The sequence below is a fragment of the Onychostoma macrolepis genome, chromosome 04 (assembly GCF_012432095.1).
Source record: "Onychostoma macrolepis isolate SWU-2019 chromosome 04, ASM1243209v1, whole genome shotgun sequence".
Lineage (NCBI taxonomy): Eukaryota > Metazoa > Chordata > Actinopteri > Cypriniformes > Cyprinidae > Onychostoma > Onychostoma macrolepis.
Window position 1 is genome coordinate 5,464,677 of NC_081158.1, and position 21,764 is coordinate 5,486,440.

Here is a 21,764-nt window from a genome sequence, read left to right on the forward strand (position 1 = left end):
AGCTCACAAGCTCTCCGCAGCTGTACTTTTCCACTCATGGTTAGTGGTGGGCAGAGTGAGGCTTCGTGAAACACTGAAGCAGTCGAAGCAAATGTGTCGAGGCTTCGAAACATTTCGACACCCGTCTCTACAGTGACACCTAGTGGTCATTTTCAAGTATTGCTCTGAAACAGCGTCGACAAGGAAACAGTTAATGTTAGTGAATAAGTAAGTGTTATTTTGGTAATGAAAAATATACAATAAAGTACATCAAGCCACTTTTTTTACATATAAAGATTTTTATTTAAAAATATTAATTGTTCTGCTGTTGATGGACTTAGCCTACTTCTTTTTTTACATATAATTTCTCCAGCCTTTGAAAAAATCCTCTCACAAAAACCCACGAAGTGAAGATGCGATAACTCCACTTTTCTACTTTGTGGGAGTTAGGTTGAGACAGATGTGCGATTGTGTGATTTGTTACCGACCCTGTCAATCAAACGCAGATTCGGCAGGTATGCCAAGTCTCGAAACACTTGTGACACGCCCTGATGCTTCGATCGCCTTAGTCACGTGACATGGGTGTTTCGAATCGCCTTAGTCACGTGACATGGGTGTTTCGAATCAGGCTTCGGAGTAGTGTTTCGAAACATCTGCGCTTCGGGATCTCGACACCGTGTTGAAACGTCAGTTTCGCATCAGCCATCCCTACTCATGGTAAGAAACTGGAAAGAAACACTCCACTATGTTTCATGGTAGTGCTTCACACTAGAGTTTATGGTACGTCAAATACAGCTACACTGCGCATCCATTCAGGTGAACTGAAAAATTTAATTCTAATAATATAATATAGTAACGGCACATTTTATTGTCAGTAACGGTAACGGCGTTGTAACGGGGGAAACAGTAATTCGTTTGATTACTCGTTACTGAAAAAAATAACGCCATTAGTAACGCCGTTTATTTAGAACGCCGTTATTCCCATCACTGTTCATGAGCATATAGAAAATCGACCAAAATGAATTTTTCTTCAACAATTCCCCCTTTTTATCACTCATTGATAACAAGTTATATAAAAAAAAAATCATTACTACATCTAGAACTTTATCAAAACTACATGCATATTTTCTCATAAAATAATAATAATAATCATCATCATCATGGCCTCCTAACAATCCCCATATCTACTGATTGGCTTCATCACTCTGTCTCCTCTCCACCAATAAGCTGGTGTGTGGTGGGCGTTCTGGCGCACTATGGCTGCCGTCACATCATCCAGGTGGATGCTGCACATTGGTGGTGGACGAGGAGACTTTTGTGTTATCATGTTTGATTCAAGAGATATGACACAAAATACATATTTTGGTACTGGCGGAAAGTAAAATGGCCACCATGGCAACCACAAGGTGTTTTTGCTCAATTTCTGAAAATGTTCAGGGCCCCAAACTGTACAGTTGTACCAAGTTTCATGCTTTTATGAAAAAGTGAACATATCACCTGGACTATATAACACTTTGGATAGTCCAATGTGTTCATCCGTGTATACAGTATACAATCAACACATGGAGTTTCCTCAAGACTGTTTCATGGTAAAGAACCATCAGAGACTAAGCTTTTAACAGTCTAAGCAAGGACTCTTTGTATATGTTGTGTCGTTTCAGTTCAGTGTCATTTGTTTTTTGAAAATACATTTTTGTTATTGTATATTTGCTGTTTTATCGTCTTCATTGTTTACACTCAGCATACAAGTACTGAAAACAATTCCCCTTTTAATTCTGTTACCTCTGTAATAGGGCTGAGTGTTATAAATGTATTTGACATATTATGTGTGTGAATTGTGAGTATGCATTACATGCTATAGTTCTTAAGGACACTTCAAAACATAAGCTAAGCACTTCTTTATTCAAAACCTAATTGTTTTCTGTTTAATATATAGTTTTTCAAAAGACTTTGTAAGCCAGTCAGGGACAGCACAAGGGCCAGTTTTGATCTGTTTCTTTCATGAAAGCTATTCACACTTTGTGAATTGCTTAGCCTGGTTGAACTTTAATACATAATGATTCAAATTTAATGAATTAATTCATTGTCTTTATTCAATATTAAAAACAAGCAATAATGTTATAATTCCATTTGCATCCCTGAGACACTAACTTTAAACATAAATCACAAATCACATTTTGTCACTCTAGCATTGCTTAGTATGCTTCAACAATACAGAATGCATATTTCATCACATTTACTCACACTAGCTTGTTATGCTCCATTGATATGACTATACTTGATATGACTAATTACCTCTAATAGTAACTTAGGTCAAGTGCATAAAACATCTACAATGAAAATCAATATTTCATGTCCATTTGTCTGTGAATTTGGTTAGTACACTTGTAATAAGTTGAATATAATGAGCAGTTACATGGTCAATTTTAGAAAATAAATGCCAGGAGGAATCTGATGCAATATGGAATGTCAAGTCATTTTTGTTTAGCACTTTTTTTCCACAATGCACATTCACAATATACGTTGTCTCAGAGGAGCAGTAGTCAAGTCACCTTAATCTCTATAGCACTTTATATAATACAGATTGTGTCAAATCAGCTTTACAGTGTTAAACAGGAAAATAGTGATTCAGTTATGCAGACAAAATTCAATTCTGAACTGATATCTTCTGCTTGAATACAGTTAGAAAATAATGATATAATAACTATAGCTTTAATTCACAAAGTCTTATACTGTTCATCTGAAAATGAAGATTTTGTTTCTAGATTCCTCATCTTAAAGAAAAAGTTAATTGTCTGTATGCCTTATAATCAGTACTTGAATTATGAACATTACTAGGTTAATTGATAAAAAAAAAAAACTGTTACTTTGATCATCTTAGTTATCTTTACTTTTGAAGAGGCTTAGCTTCTCTTGCTGGCAGCCAGTCAGTTGATTACGCTTAAAAACTACTACTGCTCTACTGTTTTTTTTTTTTTCTTCCTTGTCTGTTACATTTGCTCCTGCTACTGCTCCCATTGCCAATGCTGTTGCACCCATTGCTGCAGCTCCTCCAGCTGCTGCTCCTCCCACTGCTGCTCCTGTTCCTGCTCCTAGTGCTGCTCCTGCTCCCACTGCTGCTCCTGCTCCTGCTCCAACTGCTGCTCCTGTTCCTGCTCCTAGTGCTGCTCCTGCTCCCACTGCTGCTCCTGTTCCTGCTCCTAGTGCTGCTCCTGCTCCCACTGCTGCTCCTGCTCCTGCTCCAACTGCTGCTCCTGTTCCTGCTCCTAGTGCTGCTCCTGCTCCCACTGCTGCTCCTGCTCCAACTGCTGATCCTGCTCCTGCTCCCAATGCTGCTCCTGCTCCAACTGCTGCTCCTGCCCCCACTGCTGCTCCTGCTCCCACTACTGCTGCCAATCCTACACCCGCTCCTCCTGTTGCGGCAATGAATGCTAATGTTCCTAATGCCATTCCACCTATTTTTGCACCTTTTATTAATTTGATCTTTCTCTGGACTCTTTTATACATCTCATTGGTGTAGTGTGTTCCATTGTTTCTCTTCACCATTTGTCCAATCTTCTCTAGCAGCTCTTTAACTTGATCTCGATTTTGACTGTTGTCATTGTCAAAGGAGTGATATGGGTTACTCTCAGTAAAGGCTTGTAGATCTGGATTTTTTTTAATAAAATCATCTAATGATGATCCCCTTAGTACATCAACATGTGTGAAAAGAATGATGATGTAACATGTAGCATCTTTTCCAAAGTTCTCCTGAATCCATTTCACTGTGTCCTTCTGTTCCCTTGTAAATCTGACATCCAGTCTGATCACCAGCAGAAACGCATGGGGACCAGGAGCAGACATCTCAACACATTTCTCTAATTCAGTTTTCAGCTTTTGTTTAGTCAAAGATGTATCAAACAGTCCTGGAGTATCAGTTACTGAAAGGCTTCTGCCAAACACCTTTGCGACTCTATTATTACAGTTGAGTGTGACTGAATTTAAGGAATGTTCACTATTAAAACAGTTTCTTCCCAGTATTGTGTTTCCTGTTGCACTTTTTCCTGCTCCAGTTTGACCCAACAGAACAATCCTCCAATTAGATGACCCTGGTGAGTGAAGAAAGAGAGAGAAAAATCTGATAAAACAAAGCACTTTAACAGTGTACAGGTCAAATGACACTAAACATGACTGATTTCATGATGTTTTATGGCTAAGCTGTTGTTGGGTTTAGGTTGACTCAACTGAATATATTTATGGTTCTGTCTCCTACTGTACAGTATGTGCTCTGAGTTTTTATGTATTGTCATTATTGTTTTATGTGTATTACCAATGTTGTTTTGGTTTTGGAATAGAATAACCTGTGAAACCAAGGTTCCTAACCTGGGAGGAAATTGAGGGGAAATGATTGTAGTGATGGGAAGTCCGGTTCTTCCGGACAGTTTGTTTCAATGAACCGGTTCAAAAAAACGTCACGTCTTTTACGTCACCATGTAATGATGTCAATTCTATCATCCCGGCAAATGAAAATACATTAAAATAAAGTAATTTGTAATCATAACTTAAAATAAATAGTAATAACCATTGTCATTATCAGCTTGGATAAGTTTCTTACATTTACGTTTTGCAAAAGCACCCAATACTGGCACTCGAGAACCGCTGTAGCAGTACCGTTCGTTCAGTAGTACACGAATGCTCAGTATATCAGCTGCTCGTGCTCATCGGTTCTCTCAGTCTCTACAGCATGTTTCAGTGCTGTTGGAGTTACAGGAGTAACTTTTACTCAGGGATATTGGTTTATTTCGAGTCATATGGACATTCAAGAACGGTTTGAAGAATCGACTCGAATTCCATAACTTTTTCTCAGGCTGAAGATGATCTAAGTGAACGCTTGGGGAAAAACATCTTATGTGTAACTTTATATGATTTGTGCATTACAGTACATTACAGTTTTTACATTTGTTTTTCGTAGGCTACATGAATGCTTTTGTTTAGATGTAAAATGATAGGTTATTTGTACATTATTTGTTTCTACTGTTTTTTTTTTTGCATCTGTTCTTATTTATAATAGGAAAGATAAAATAAAAAACAGCTATATAGTAGCCTAGTTATTAATAAGAAAAGAACTGGAGGAAAACTTTAATCTTTCTCATAATCAACCTTGCTGACTCTATATCGACTTTAAGTGGGTGTAGCAGTAATTTTTTGTCCGATTCCAAAAAATCATACATCATTTTGAAGGTCTTTTAATGGAGAATGTGAAAATAAAAAATATAAATAAAATAAAAATTTTCAACTCGTTTTATCAGCACAGGTCACATTATTCTCGGGAGGAAGCACGTGTGGAGGCGCTAAATGACAACAACACATGCGCAATGTTTCAGATGGTATGGCAAGTGTAAACACATGAATCGGATATGGGTCACAATTGAAAGAATGTGTAAACGGACAGCCAAAAAAATCTGATATAGGCAACAAATCAGAATTGGGCATCAAGACCTGCAGTGTAAACGAGGCCTAAGATCAATAGACACATTTCCACTGTCACTTCCGGGGCTTGATCATGCCTTGTCAGTGCTTCCTCAGGGCCAACAGCCTGGGTTTTTTGGCCCGATGAAAACCTTGGGCCAAAGTGGGCCAGCTGGGGCTAGAGGAGTGGTTATGAACAAATGCGGAGTTTCTCCACTTCTGGAGAGTGTCAGCGCCACGGATCATTTCATAAAGTTAACAGCTATAACACCAGCATTAATGACTTTTAAAAGTGTTTGAAATAACTTCTGTTTGAGATCCGATGTGGATTATGATCACCATACAAGGCAGAAATATTTATAAGTGATGCAAAAGACTATGCACACTAGCCATTACCATAGTAAACATGGTAAATACGACCGCTTGAAGAAATCAGATGTCAGCTTCTCATATTCTATCACAATCGTGTATTTATTTAGTAACATGTTTTATCTGTCATAAAAGACTCATCTCGAGACTTTAGCTCCACGTATGACATAAAAATATAATAATGTTTTTTGTTCGGGAGCTCCCTCCGCTACTCAGGACGTATTTTTGATGGATAAAATAAAGAAATGATCATTCTTTAAATGTGATGTATACTGTGACTACAAATAAACAGAAACAGACTCGGCTGAATAAGTAGGGTATGTGTCCTCTTTCTTTTGTGAAATAACGGTTCATACCAGTTTATTTCTGTGTGACTAATTTTCAGTCTTGATGAATTTATTCATTATGATCAATGTATCACTTATTATTGTAAAACATTGATGCTTTTGGATTTAAATCTTTAACAAAGCATGCAAACAAACGGCCGCTTTTTTAACATGTTTGTTTTGTGGGCGTGCTAATTCCAGTGACTTATTTCTGATTAGTTTTCTGATAACTTCTCTTTGTTGGTGAAATGATGGGGTTGTGTGTCGTTGTTCCAGAGATGCGTGTAAAAGGTGGGTTTTAGTGAAGCGCAGCAGAGCTTCTGGCCCGAGGGTGGAAACGCATCGTGATTTTGGGCTCGGTGTTACAGGTCCGAAGCTATTAGCCCCGCCCGGCCTGTTTAAAGCTCCCTGAACAGTTGGAAGAGGTTGATATTTAAAGGGAGTAGCTCCATACTCTGCCTCTGTCCCTCCTTCAGTGACCACTATGTTCACAACTTATATGTTCAGCTGTCCTCAAACCATCAGTGGACATTGGTCTGTGAACCTCATGCACAGACCACACTGCAAAAAATGCTTTTCTAACTTAGATTCTTGTTTCCAGCCAAAATATCTAGAAATTGTAGGGTTTAATATATAAATAATTTAATTTAGCTCAAAGGGAATCATTTATGATTTTATAGGGAATTTGAACAGAATCACTGTTCTGCGGCTGATCACTGAGTCGGCAGCGATTCACTGAACGAGCCATATAACATTAATTCTGCACTGGATATTAAAATCCAAAATATAGTGAAAACACTATTAATAAGCACAGTAACAAGATCGGCAGATTAAGACATTAACATGTAAGCACAAAACACAAGATACTTCTCTTTTCAATATAAATACGAGTTTATTTATATAAACCTAAGACATAAACTAATCTAACATGAACACACGCATTCACACATTCACACGTTGCAGAAAGAGAGAAAGGATGAGTTTAGAGAATGAGAATGTGAAATCCCAAGTTTATAGCAATATGTGCTATTGCATAGACCTGAACAACCATCAGTCACTTAATTAACCCTCGCATTGAGTTTCTCAATGAGGCTAAAATTTATATTAAATGCGCCAGTTCAGTTAGAATCTGGGAGGTTACTTGCTTGTGTTGCCTTTGTGTTACAGGGATTCCCTTCTGTCGTCGTCCTCATTGCGGGAAAAGGGGTTTCCCAAGTGCTGATTGGCTGGAAGTTCAGTAGTTGTTGAAGGGATGTCTTGGGAGTCGGCAGAAGATGCGGAGTTGGTCTGGTAGAAGTTTTGAGACGGTCACAGGCTCGAGTTGAACTCGGAAACAAGGCGTGGCGGCAAAACTTAAACTGAGAACACGAAACTCGCAACGGAAAATAAACTAAAATAAAAGAAAGAAAGGATATAACGAGACTAGGTGGTTTTTCTTCTCATCGTGGTGTTAAGTAGCAACTAGCCTGTAGCCAGAGCACGCTCAAAGAGCGTCAAAACGCGGTGGCGAGAAGAAGAAGTAAGAGAGAAGGGAAGAAGGGGAGATTTGATGGTGTCCTGAGTTTTTAAACTCTGCTTTTGGAACACCTCCCAACTGGTGTGTTGACCAATTAGATTGGCTATTATCTTAGCTCGGGTTGTTCCTTCCATCATAAATCAGTTTGTTATCTGGTCACATGGTCCGAATTTTACACGCTCTTGTAAAGTATAATTTTGGACATGATTTCTATAACCAGAATATAGTACATTTGATACAGAATTAATTGAAATAAACGTTTCAAGCTAGAATTGTCAAACTCATACATACCAAACACGACTAACCCTTAAAGTCATTCAGTAGTTATTAGAAAGACATACATAATATGTGCTTAAAACATGATAGTCTAATGTGTGGGTGTGGCGAGGGGGGCGTGGTTAGCAGGATCTGCAGCGGGAGAGAGAGACTGGAGAACGAGCGGTGAGTAAGTGGGTCAAGTACAAGATGACATTCACCTGTGTCTCGTTCTAGTGATTGGCGTGGAGATTCAAAAGCCACCGTGGGACAGACGGTGGCAGAGAGGACCAGACTGAGGACTCGGGAGGGAAAGGACCATGACTGAGCAGAGACTCACCAAAGTGCTGTGAACTTATACGATTTGAAAGTGCCGGAGTGCACAACATTTATTTTTGTGAACACGTAATAAATTTTCCCGAGCCTCAGTTACGCCGACTCCGACTTCTTCCTTCCTTCTTCCGAACTTTGTTACACTGGTGCCGAAACCCGGGAAGGAAGAAGCCCGGCCACCGCCATCATGCAGTCCCCGCCAAGCTCGCCGTTTGCGGAAGTCATCCAATCGCTCGCGGGCCTCCACCAAGAACACCATCAGGCGCTGCTGGAGATGCGGGACGATCAAGAACGCCGTTTCCGCTCCCTGTTGCAGGCCCAGCAGGAGGACCGCGAGCTGTTCCGGAGCTGGATGGACCAGGAGGGACGGGCAGGGGGGCCGACCTCGAGAAGCGCCGCCGGCCCCTCTCACCTGCTCCTAAATAAAATGGGGCCACAGGACAACCCAGAAGCTTTCCTCGATTTGTTCGAGAAGTCGGCCGAGGCATGTGGGTGGCCACAAGACCAATGGCCGGTGCGACTCATACCTCTGCTGTCGGGGGAGGCCCAGGTGGCGGCCCAACAATTGCCCGTCCAAAACCTCCTGGTCTTCACCGACCTCAAGCGAGCCATCCTCCAGCGGGTCGGCCGGAGCCCAGAACAACATCGCCAGCGGTTTCGGTCACTGGAGCTGGGCGATAGTGGCCGGCCCTTCGTGCTCGCTCAACAGCTCCGGGACGCTTGCCGCAGATGGCTGTTGGCCGGGGGAGGCGACGTCGAGCAGATCCTCGACCGAGTGGTGCTGGAGCAGTTCATCGGCCGTCTGCCGAGAAAGACGGCAGAGTGGGTCCAGTGCCACCGCCCGACGTCGCTGGACCTGGCCATCCAATTGGCGGAGGACCAGATGGTGGCGTGCCCAGGAGTCGGCGAAACCCTGCCAGCTGTCTCTCTCTCTCTCTCTTCCCCTATTGTTTCCCCTCGACCTGTCCCACTTCCCAGGTCCCGTCCGGGCGTTCCTCTTCGGGTCCCACCCCGGGGAAGGGGTGGGCTGCCTCCAGAGGTCGTCGCTGGCACAAGGGTGCTGCCCAGGGGGGCGGGGCTAGCCAGCACGGGGACCACAGCAGTACCTTTTCCTCCACTCTCTCCACGCCAATCTCTTGACCCACTTCCTGCCACTAGGGCGGCGGGAGGCCTGGGCCGCCTGTTGGCGGTGCGGGGACCCAGGGCACTTCATGGACCGGTGCCCAGTGATGGAGGTGGGGGCACTGATCCGGGTCCCGGACAGCCCACAGGCTGCCCCCGATCAAGCTGGCCTGTACCAAATACCTGTGAGTATTAAGGGGGGTACTTACCTCGCTTTGGTGGATTCCGGTTGTAACCAGACCTCGATCCACCAAAGCCTGGTTCGGCTCGAGGCATTGGATAAAAGCCGCGTGGTTTCGGTTCGGTGCGTGCACGGGGATGTGGTGAAGTACCCTCTAATGTCCGCACTCATTCAATTTCGGGGACAAAAGCATAGTGTGGAGGTGGCAGTTAACCCGCACCTCCGACATCCGCTGATTTTGGGGACAAATTGGCCAGCTTTTAGTCAAGTATTGGGGTGTTTAGGTGCGGATGTCTCTTGTGGAGAGAGGCAGCTGGAGAATGGAGTGGACGCGCAGGTGGGAGTGGCTGAGCCGGGGCTGCGGGATACTGAGCCGGTGGAACGGAGCGCGAATGAGAGGCTAATCCTCTCTGAACGCGATGATTTTCCCTGGAACAGTCCCAGGATGAGTCCCTAAAATGGGCATTTGAACAAGTCCAGACCATCGACGGTCAGCACCTCCAACCTGCCCGCCCACTCTCCTATCCCTATTTTGCTGTGTTAAAGGATCGGTTGTACCGAGTGACACAAGACACTCAGTCAAAGGAGGTTACAACCCAGTTGTTAGTTCCAAAAAGCCGCCGGGAAATGCTATTCCAGACGGCTCATTGTAATCCGATGGCGGGACATTTAGGGCAGGCAGCGACACTGAATCGTCTCATGGCCCGATTTTTTTGGCCGGGCATTCACGAGAATGTGCGCAGGTGGTGCGCGGCTTGTCGTGAATGTCAGTTGGTGAATCCACCGGCCTCCCCAAAAGCGCCGTTGCGCCCTCTTCCTCTAATGCAGGCCCCCTTCGAGAGAATTGGTATGGACCTCATCGGGCCATTAGAACGATCAGCACGCGGGCATCGCTTTGCATTAGTTTTGGTGGACTATGCAACCCGATACCCTGAAGCAGTGGCGCTTCGCAACATTTCAGCGAAAAGTGTGGCGAACGCACTGTTTTCATTAATCTCCCGAGTGGGAATCCCGAAGGAGATTCTCACTGATCAAGGCACGGCGTTTATGTCACGTACGTTACGCGAACTGTACGAATTATTGGGCATTAAATCGATTCGCACCAGCGTCTATCACCCACAAACGGACGGACTGGTGGAACGATTTAACCGCACATTGAAAACCATGATTCGGAAGTTCGTCCATGAAGACGCCAAAAATTGGGACAGGTGGCTGGAACCCCTCTTGTTCGCTGTGCGGGAGGTCCCGCAAGCCTCCACGGGGTTTTCCCCCTTCGAGCTTCTTTTTGGGCGTCAGCCCCGCGGGGTGCTGGACGTCCTGAGAGAAACTTGGGAGGACGGGCCTTCTGATAGCCGAAACGAAATTCAATATGTGCTGGACCTGCGAACAAAACTCCACACTTTGGGGCGGCTGTCCATGGAGAATTTGTTACAGGCTCAGGACCGGCAGAGCCGGCTGTACAACCAGGGGACCAGGCTACGTAAATTTGCACCGAGAGAAAGTACTTGTATTGCTTCCTCGTCTAGCTCTAAATTACTCGCCAAGTGGCAAGGACCCTTTGAGGTCACACGGCTAATTGGGGATCTTAATTATGAGGTCATTCGTGCCGACAGGAACGGAGCACACCAGATTTACCACCTCAACCTCCTCAAAAGTGGAATGAGGCGGAGTCAGTGATGCTAGCGACGGCAGTGAGCGGAGAGGAGGATCTAGGGCCAGAGGTAAGCACCAAGCCACAATCTCTAGCTCTGGCCCCTGGCGGTGACCACCTCTCGGCCTCGCAGCTCACTGATGTAGCTAAACTACAGGCGCGTTTGCGGATGTGTTCTCGGCCCTGCCGGGGCGAACTAATCTCATACAGCACCACATAGAGACCGAGCCGGGCGTGGTGGTTCGCAGCCGGCCATATCGTTTACCGGAACACAAAAAAAAGGTAGTTCAGACAGAATTAGAGGCAATGCTAGAGATGGGAGTAATAGAGGAATCCCACAGCGATTGGGCGAGCCCGATAGTTTTGGTACCTAAAACGGACGGCTCTGTACGATTCTGTGTGGATTATCGCAAGGTGAATGCTGTGTCGAAGTTCGACGCATATCCAATGCCGCGAATCGACGAACTGCTTGATCGGCTAGGTACAGCTCGATTTTATTCGACACTGGATTTAACTAAAGGATATTGGCAGATCCCCTTATCACCTTTATCCAAAGAAAAAACAGCCTTCACAACGCCGTTCGGATTACACCAATTCGTTACGCTTCCGTTTGGGTTATTCGCGCCGCCACGCTTCAGCGCCTCATGGATAAAATTCTGCGTCGCATGCAGCATATGCCGCTGCATATCTGGATGACATTATCATCTATAGTAACGACTGGCAGCGGCATATGGGGCATTTGCGAGCCGTACTGAGTGCGCTGAGGGGGGCCGGACTGACGGCTAACCCGAAGAAGTGTGCGGTTGGGCGTGTGGAGGTCAGGTATCTGGGCTTCCACTTGGGCCACGGGCAGGTGCGTCCCCAAATTAATAAGACCGCAGCGGTTGCGACCTGCCCGAGACCCAAGACCAAAAAGGAGGTGAGGCAGTTCCTGGGGCTGGCGGGATATTACAGAAGGTTTGTACCTAATTATTCGGACCTCACCAGCCCGCTGACTGACCTCACTAAAAAGGGAGCGCCAGATCCGGTCCAGTGGACGGAGCTGTGCCAGCAGGCTTTCACCCAGGTAAAGGCTGCTCTGTGTGGCGGGCCGCTTCTGCACTCTCCTGACTTTTCTCTCCCCTTCTTGCTGCAGACAGATGCGTCGGACAGGGGGCTTGGGGCCGTCCTGGCCCAGGAGGTAGAGGGTGAAGAACGGCCGGTGCTGTACATCAGTCGCAAGCTCTCTAAGAGAGAGACGATGTACAGCACCATTGAGAAGGAGTGTTTAGCGATCCGGTGGGCTGTTCTCACCCTCCGCTATTATCTCCTGGGACGGGAGTTCACTCTCTGTTCGGACCACGCACCCCTGCAGTGGCTCCACCGCATGAAAGATACCAATGCGCGGATCACCCGTTGGTATCTGGCCCTCCAGCCCTTTAAGTTCAAGGTGATCCACAGGCCGGGGGCTCAGATGGCTGTAGCGGACTTCCTCTCCAGGAATGGGGGCTGCAGGCGGAGGGCTTCCGGCCTGAGTCGGGCGGTGGGGGTATGTGGCGGGCGTGGTTAGCAGGATCTGCAGCGGGAGAGAGAGACTGGAGAACGAGCGGTGAGTAAGTGGGTCAAGTACAAGATGACATTCACCTGTGTCTCGTTCTAGTGATTGGCGTGGAGAGATTCAAAAGCCACCGTAGGACAGACGGTGGCAGAGAGGGACCAGACTGAGGACTCGGGAGGGAAAGGACCATGACTGAGCAGAGACTCACCAAAGTGCTGTGAACTTATATGATTTGAAAGTGCCGGAGTGCACAACATTTATTTTTGTGAACACGTAATAAATTTTCCCGAGCCTCAGTTACGCCGACTCCGACTTCTTCCTTCCTTCTTCCGAACTTTGTTACAGTGGGTTACATACATAATATAGTGTTATGCCTAGAAATGTCCTTTTAGGATGATTTTATATGCATATGAAAAAGAAAGTCTCTGTGTAGTTCTATGTAGGACATAGGGACATGTTCGGTGAAGACCAGAGAGAGGTTAAAAGGTCTCCTAAAGAATTTCAGTCTCAGTCTTTGTCTTCTATGTGTGGGGGAAAAGTCAATCTAAGGAAGCTCGTGATTTCCAGCGTGGAACGCATGTGATGGCCATCTCTTTGACCATCAGTCTTGATTACTTGTCCCAAATTTGACAATCTCCTTCCGGCATTGTACTTATCAATAAGTGCAAGCTGTTCTGGAAGAGGCTTGTTGGTTAGGCTTCCTTCAGAGGTCGGAGCTAGGAATCTGATTTATGTCGTTGTCCTGTTTTCTTGGGGCCTCTCTGGAATTTCAGCTCCTCATGTTTCGATGTTCTGATCGAATCTTAGTTTGTCTGACTCGTTCTGACCCTACAAAATTCTTAAATCAAGAAGGATTTTCTAGACAAGTAAAAATTGTTGTCTTGTTTTCAGAAAAAAACAAGTCAAAATTAAGTGAGTTTTTGCTTGAAACAAGCAAAATAATATGCCAATGGGGTAAGAAAAATAATCTTGTTTTCTGTTTGAAATAAGATTATTTTTCTTACCCCATTGGCAGATTATTTTGCTTGTGTTGAGTTATCTGCAAATTAACTCTTCATATATATAATATATGTAAAATATGTAATATACAATTTACTTGTTACTTTGTGGTTTAATAAGTGTGTTAATGTTTATATTGTAGTGCATTTGTTCATTGTTAATATATATTTATATTAAAGTATTTGGTAATTTTATAATTAAAGCCTTTTTAATGTTTTTAAATGGTTGTATTTGTGTTTCACTGCTGAATTACATTTAGCAGTTTCTGGGCCACATTTGGCCCGGGACCAAGCCGAGTCTCAGCCAGATCTGGTTTAAAGTGTCTGGGCCAGACGTGGGCCACATAAAATAATAGAAGTCACTCTACGGTATGCGGGCCAGAGGAGATTGTTTGAGTCGGTTTTCAGTGTGTGGGCCAGTTTTGGGCCGGGGACCCAGCCGGAACTGGGCCAGAAATTAAGCAAGTTGTGGTCCAGAGGTGGGCCAGACAAATTTTGCTATCTAAGAGTTCTTACTCTCCATTGTAATGAGTATGTGTGAGTATGTGCTAGTGATGCCCAATTCTTGAATGCATCGTTCTTGTGAGCCAGATCTCAGGAAGTAACCGGTCGAGTCAGTTCACAAATCGAACTGAATCAAACTTTAGATCCAGGCTGATGATGCAAGACACACAGCTGAAGTAGCACGTTTGACTCAAAAAGAACCGAATGAGCCTGTTCAACCAACTGTCAAAAGTTTGCAGAGGATTACCAAATATTCTGACGAGTGAGCTGCTGACAATATGCACATGCGTGTGTATCACCGAGGACTTGACAGCGCCTGATGCGCAATGCAATTTTTTTTAATAAACAAAACATACTGGAAATATGCTTATTAGTACATTTATTAAATAAACCTACATTTTAATTAGAACATGGAAAAACCTGAAGTTTACTATGGTTTATTGTGCATGCAGATTATATATTTAAGTGCTTAAGCTAAATCAATGAGTTTACAAAACTGGTTTATTCTTTCTATATACACTAGTCAACATTTGAAGTGGATCAAAACCATTCATCAAAGTTGTCCTAAAACCAAAACAATACCCGTTCTTGTCTTAGGACAACTTTGATTAACTTTTTTGATCCGATCCAGTCAATGACACTGATAACATAAATATGCAAATAAGAACGTTAACCCAGGGTTTAGGAATGTACAGTATGAAATGTCAGTTTATGGATACCCATGATTAATTGTTAACCCTGGTAAATTATGAGCAGTGTGAAATGTGAAGCAAAAAACCAATGATTCCCTTCACTTGGCGTAGAGTTAACTATTTCATAAAGTTTTTAATAAAAAAATAGATGCATAATTAACAAACAATTAACAGATCATTAGATAATTCAAATCTGAGATAATGTGCTTGTAAATGTTTACTAATGAACTTTACTAATTGAACATTACATGAACTTATGATTTGTTAATCATTATGTAAATTAAAATGCTTACAAATGTTATTAAACATTAAGTTTATATATGGTCATGCACTTTTTAAAAAATCCACACATTATAATTTTCACTAATAAATCAACAAATTCAGATCATAAATTAATATATATTCAAGCTGCTACAAATATGAGATAATGATTAACTCGATAACACCACAATTACTATTATGTGTGGTTGGTTGTTTTTGTCTTTATCAAGAATATAAATACACGTATCACCCTTTACTCATAATTTGTTACAATAGCTAAAAGTTCAATTCCCATACATGAACTAAATGTTTACTAGTAAATGTTTACAAACATTCACAGATAATGAATAGCTTCAACTTTAGATTGAGTACTGCAAAAACATGGGAAAATAATTAGTAAATTATTTGTAAAGGTGTGTTAGCAGTATAAGTCTACATAGACACCACAAAAATTTAAAAATAAATAAATTAAAAATTAAAACAAGGAAAAAATTCCTTTACAGACTGTGATTATGAGTGAATTAATCATCTCAATATGAACAGTGTGTGAAGTGCTTAAAATTATTAACTTTTGCAACATTTGCAAATGTAACAAAGTGCATCAGATGAAATATAAATCATTTTAATCAGTTTAAATTGTTTAATGGGATTTGTAAGCAATCAAATGCACTTTAATAAATAAGCTGTTAATTAAAATATAGCATATTTTAAAATCATTTGTACACATTTAAAACGTGCATGATCATATTTGAATTGAAAGTTTAATAACATTTGTAAGCATTTTAATTTACATGAACGAATTATCTGTTAATCATTATGTAATGTAAATGTTTACAAATTAATTTATTGAACAAGTTCTTTATTGGATACTTGTAGCTATTTGAATACATATATTAACAAACAATATTTTCAGCATTAAATGTTTGTTATTGATTTATTAATGAAAGTTATTATAAAGTGTTACCAAAGAATCCAATTATTTAAATTACTTAAACAGATTTGCACCACAACAGACACTTTTATGTTGTGTAAAACTACTCACCGTTATTACTCATTTTATTTCTGCTAGGTTTCTTCGGAAGTGATTAATAATTCTCAGCAGACTGTAAATTAATGAAACAAACAATCAAATAATTAGCCTATTATTTGAAGCAGAGGTTTCCTTTAAAGAAACAAACAAAAAAAGCACGAATAGAGACTCTGAGAAAGCAGACAGAAACTCTACTCTGAAGTGAAACCTCTTCCTGCCATATACTGCATTTATACTATGGTCTGTCTGAATGCTTGATTCTGATTGGCTGGCAGGTATGCATTAAAACCGTTTAATGCACAGGTAGTTCCAAGTGAGTTAATCACCGCTCTGTATTAATGTGCTGCTTTCATTGACGCACACAGACTTCATTTGCGTACACACACACAGAGAGAGAGAGAGAGAGAGAGAGAGAGAGGGAGATTGGAGATAGGAGATCGTGCTACGCACACAGAAACATACACTACCAGTCAAAGAGTTCAATTCAGCTCACCAAGCCAGCATTTATTTGATCCAAAATACAGCAAAAGCAGTAATACTGTGAAACATTTTTACTATTTAAAATAACTGCTTTCTATTTGAATATATTTTAAAATTTAATTTATTCCTGTGATTTTAAAGCTGATTTTTCAGCACCATTACTCCAGTCTTCAGAGTCACATGATCCTTCAGAAATCATACTAACATTCTGATTTGCTGCTCAAAAACATTTATTATTATTATTATTATTATTATTATTATGTTGAAAACAGCCGAGTAGAATTTTTTCTGTTTTCTTTGATGAATAGAAAGTTCAGAAGAACAGCATTTATCTGAAATAGAATCTTTTGTAACATTATAAATGTCTTTATCATCACTTTTGATCAATTTAAAGCATCCTTGCTAAATAAAAGTATTATTTTCTATCATTTCTTTCCCCCCCCCCAAAAAAATACTGACTCCAAGCTTTTGAATGGTATAGTGCAGAGGTTTTCAAACCCTGGGTCAAATGGGTCGCGGGGTGATTTAAGGAAAATGTTATAAAATTAATTAATGCAATTTTAATAATAATAAAACAATAACAACAACAACAATGATGATAACTTTGAATAGAAACACACTTAAAAACAACATTAAAATAAACGCAAAATAAATACTAGATCTTCGTCACCTGACCCACGTACATCACATCACACTTTTTAACGTAGCGCTAAGTCGTTGACCCAGCCATTTTCTTCTCCCCACTGCGATGATGCAAAGTGCAAAGGCTTTAGTAGAGTTATACAAGTAGCCAGGTTTAAATTTATTTTATGCTGAATATGAGCAGGCCGAAGTCAAAAAGTACCATTTATGATTTTTTTCACGAGGAAAAGAGTCCCTGAGATCGAGACCTCTTCAAATGAAGCAACAGAAAACACCGTCAGCGGCCCAACTCTGCCGCAAACAGCGGAGATCAACAGAAAAGATAGGGAAGGTGATGCATGCGAACATCATAACAGTACATCTTGTCCAGCAAAGAAAAAGCAGAAATCCGGAGTAAGGCCATATAAAGATGATTTTTTGAAGTTTGGGTTCGTCAACTGTTCGGCCGCATTCCATACTGCAATACCAATGTGCGTAATATGCGGTGAAAAGTTAGCAAATGAAAGTTTGAAACCAGCGAAGTTGGAAAGACATTTAAGTACACGTCATGCCGATTTTGCAGACAAACCATTAGCTTTTTTTCAGAGGAAGCCTCAAGAGATTCGGTCATCAGCTCAGGTACTCAGCAAAAGCATAAGTCTCAATCAAAAATTACACTTGGCATCTTATAAAGTTTCATATCGTGTTGCCAAAGAAAAAGCGCCACATACAATTGCAGAGAGATTCATTTTGCCTGTTGCACTAGACATAGTTAATACAGTTCTGGATGAAAAGGCATCTGACAAGCTAAAACTAATTCCTCTTAGTGACAATACAGTGTCACGCCGAATTGGGGATATTGCCCAGAATTTGGAAGAACAGCTGATAGCGAGACTGAAGTCAGCACAGGATTTTGCTATTCAGCTGGACGAGAGCACTGCCATTGCATCAAGCGCTAAGCTACTGGTTTATGTTCGGTACGTCTGGCAAGGTGAATTTGTTGAAGATCTTCTGTGCTGCCTTCCAGCACATCAGGAGCACATAGTTTTGAGGAATTAAATGCTTTCATGACAAAATGCGGTCTAGAATGAGTCAACTGCAAAGGCATCACCAGCGACGGTGCGGCCAACATCACTGGCAAAAATAGCGGAGTTGTCAGAAGGATTAGGGATGCAGCAGGACAGAACATTGTTTGGAATCATTGTTTTATTCATCGTGAAGCTTTGGCATCAAAAGGAATCCCACCCGAGCTTGAAGTGGTGATGAGAGACATTGTTAAATTTGTGAACTACATTAAAAGTAGTGCTCTTAACAGCCGACTTTTCGAGGCCCTGTGTACTGAAATAGGAGCTGAGCACACACACATTTACTCTTTCATACAGAGGTGAGATGGCTGTCGAAGGGCAGGGTGGTCAGCCGAGTGTACGAACTGAGGGATGAAATACGTGCTTTTCTAACTGAGAAACTGTCACCTCTTGCAAGCTCATTCAGTGATGAAAAGGAGGACAATATTTTCAGACATTCCGAACAAATTCAAGCTTTCCAGAAGTCACTCAAACTTTGGCAGCTTCGACTCAAAATCTCAAGCTACTATATGTTCCCGACAATGATGAAACATTGAAGAAAATGACGTGTCCAAGAAAACAATTGCAGACTTGACGCGCCTCATATAGTCACACCTGGATGCACTAATGGTGAAATTCTCTCGCTACTTTCCCCAGGAGAAGTTCAATTAATTAAAAGACAAGCGGTGGGTGAAAAATCCATTTGACTTTGAAACTTGACAAAGAGTTTAATTAATTAAAATATAAATTAATCAAGTATAATCAATGTGAATATAACCATTTATGTATCAAGTTATTCTCCTAATATAGTCTTGTATCTGCCTGTGTGTAGAGGCCTGCATGAGAATGGAATGTGCAGACATTTCAAAACTACAGTACATGGTGAAGCTGCACACTCTATTTGGACATTAAACTAAATATATGATCAGGCCTCCTCATCTCCCTTAACATAAGTTGAGGCCCCCTGTCTACTTCCTAAAAGCAGGCTGGAGACAGCCAAAAAAGGTAAAAGAGTTGATAAACAATAATGGCAATGTATGAAATGTATTGAACATACCTAGAGAAAAACTGTATAAAAAGAGTATACGGACACAGATTCAGTAGATTGCTCTGCAGAGTTCTCTCGGCTTCGTTGTCTCTGATAAATAAAGCCTATCTTCTGGCATTAAAACCCCAAGACTTCAAGAGTGATTCCACCACAAACTCCAGATTCAGAATTTAACTCCTGAAGAAGAATCAGAAATGCTGCAGTTAACCTGTGACGGCACGTTGAAAACTCGGCACAAAACAGAAAAATTATCTTCGTTCTGGATTAGCCTCTCCACCGAGTATCCGATCCTGAGCAAAGCAACCGTTTCATTGCTACTGTCTTTTACAACTACCAATATGTGTGAAACTGGATTCTCAGTTTTAACCAAAATGAAGACGAAATCATGAAACAAGTTGAATGCTTCTCCGGACATGCGCGTTGCCCTGTCGTCCTGCGAACCGGCTTGGGACCAGATTATGCTGAATAAGCAGGCCCACCCGTCTCATTAAAGTAAGTTATGTGCGCGCGCACACACACGCTTATAAATGTGTGACTTGATTGTATGTAAATTTGTAAAATGCGGTTGTAGGCTATATATGGGTCGCGTCAATTTAAAAAGAAAAAAAAAGGGTCACGCTTAAAAAGGTTTGAAAACCACTGGTATAGTGTATAATGTTACAAAAGTTTTTTTTTATTTCAGATAAATGCTGGTCTTTGGATCTTTCTATTCATCAAAGAATCCTGAAACAATTTACTCAACTGTTTTAAATATTAATAATAATAATACATAATTGAGTAATTGATGGTAGGTGCCATTACAGTTTGGAATTTTGGAAGTTGTTTGGGAACACGGCAGTAACTGTGCAGCACTGCATAGTGTTAATAATTAGCAGGCACAGTCCTTTTAAATAGGGATTTTGACACATGACAATCAGGAGTATGAGTCTGGTAGCTACTGTATAATTCCAAAATAAAATCTGTCTATACACATAATTATTAGTTAACAAAATCAGTGTCATTAAAGATAAGGCAGGTTAACTGCAATGGCACCTACCATCAATTACTCAATAAGTACCTTGGTCCATGTTTATACCCCCCCAACTTGAGTGCCGCATAACTTACTCTGTACATTAACTAATAGGTACATACACCAGTAGGTCCATACTCAGTATGAAAATAGGACTGTAAAATAAAGTGCACCATTTCACAAACATTACACAGGAATTACCAGTTCTTCAAACTTTGTAAGCACTGTTGTGGAGAGCAATTTAGCATTAACAGTCCTACACAAGCAATTGAAAAACAGTCCTCTTTTTATTAGCTAAGGTTAGGACTTACCAAGCACACCGTATATACCAAGCACAGTATGTGTCTTGTTTGTTACCACATAATACCACATTTTTCCGTAGGTGCTACACATTTACCATGTAGATATCATAAGTATGTACAGTAATGTGTCTTATTAGTTACCATATATGGATACTATAAGGACGTGCCTGTTTGTACCCACTTGTCTGTAAGTACTACATATTTACCATGTATATACATTAGTAAGTACAGTACAGTATCTAATTAGTTACCATGTACGGACACTACCTGTAAGTGACCGTTCTTACCCACACTTGTCTGTATATACAAACTAATTACCATGCATGTACGACTGTCAAGTACAGCTGTGTTTCTTATGTTACCATGTACATACACTCACTTGGCTGTAGGTACAAGATATTTACCATGTATGTACCAGGGAAGTACACATACTGTAAAATAAAGTGCTACTGAAATTTTTATCGAGATCTTTAAATAGATAGGATCGATATTGACCAAACAACCCAGCCGGCATTTCAACGTCAGGTACCATGGTTGAATCAACGTTTAGATTTTGCAAATTGAATCAACGTTGAAATCGCAACATTGTTTCACCATCTTACCTTCAGCATGGGTGAATTACGGTCTTTCTGTAGCTGCTGAATTAACATTGAATTAGGTGTTGATTTTGCAAATTGAATCAACGTTGATAACGCGATGTTGTTTTACCTTACAACATGGGTGAATATACAACTGTACGTTCAATTAGAACCTAGTTTGCATTTAGATCAAAACTGTACACATAATAGTTAAAAACAATCAAATGACTGGCAGCAAAGGCTTTACAATCAACTTCAATAAACTTCCACATGCTCAATATTGTACAACCCGAATTCCGGAAATGTTGGGACATTTTTTAAATTTGAATAAAATGAAAACTAAAAGACTTTCAAATCACATGAGCTAATATTTAATTCACAATAGAACATAGATAACATAACATAAATGTTTAAAATTAGAAATTTTACACTTTTATCCACTAAATGAGCTCATTTCAAA

At 41.3% G+C, this 21,764-nt stretch overlaps 1 protein-coding gene across 1 annotated transcript; it reads right to left on the reverse strand.

Moving 5' to 3' along the window:
- Positions 1–2,057: 2,057 nt before the first annotated feature.
- LOC131538435 (GTPase IMAP family member 9-like) lies at positions 2,058–16,386 on the reverse strand. The gene is made up of 2 exons (XM_058772306.1): positions 16,215–16,386; positions 2,058–4,067 (listed from the first exon to the last, which is right to left on the reverse strand). Exons 1-2 carry the CDS (start codon positions 16,225–16,227, stop codon positions 2,857–2,859), a joined length of 1,224 nt encoding a protein of 407 aa, XP_058628289.1. The 5' UTR covers positions 16,228–16,386; the 3' UTR covers positions 2,058–2,856.
- Positions 16,387–21,764: the final 5,378 nt, after the last annotated feature.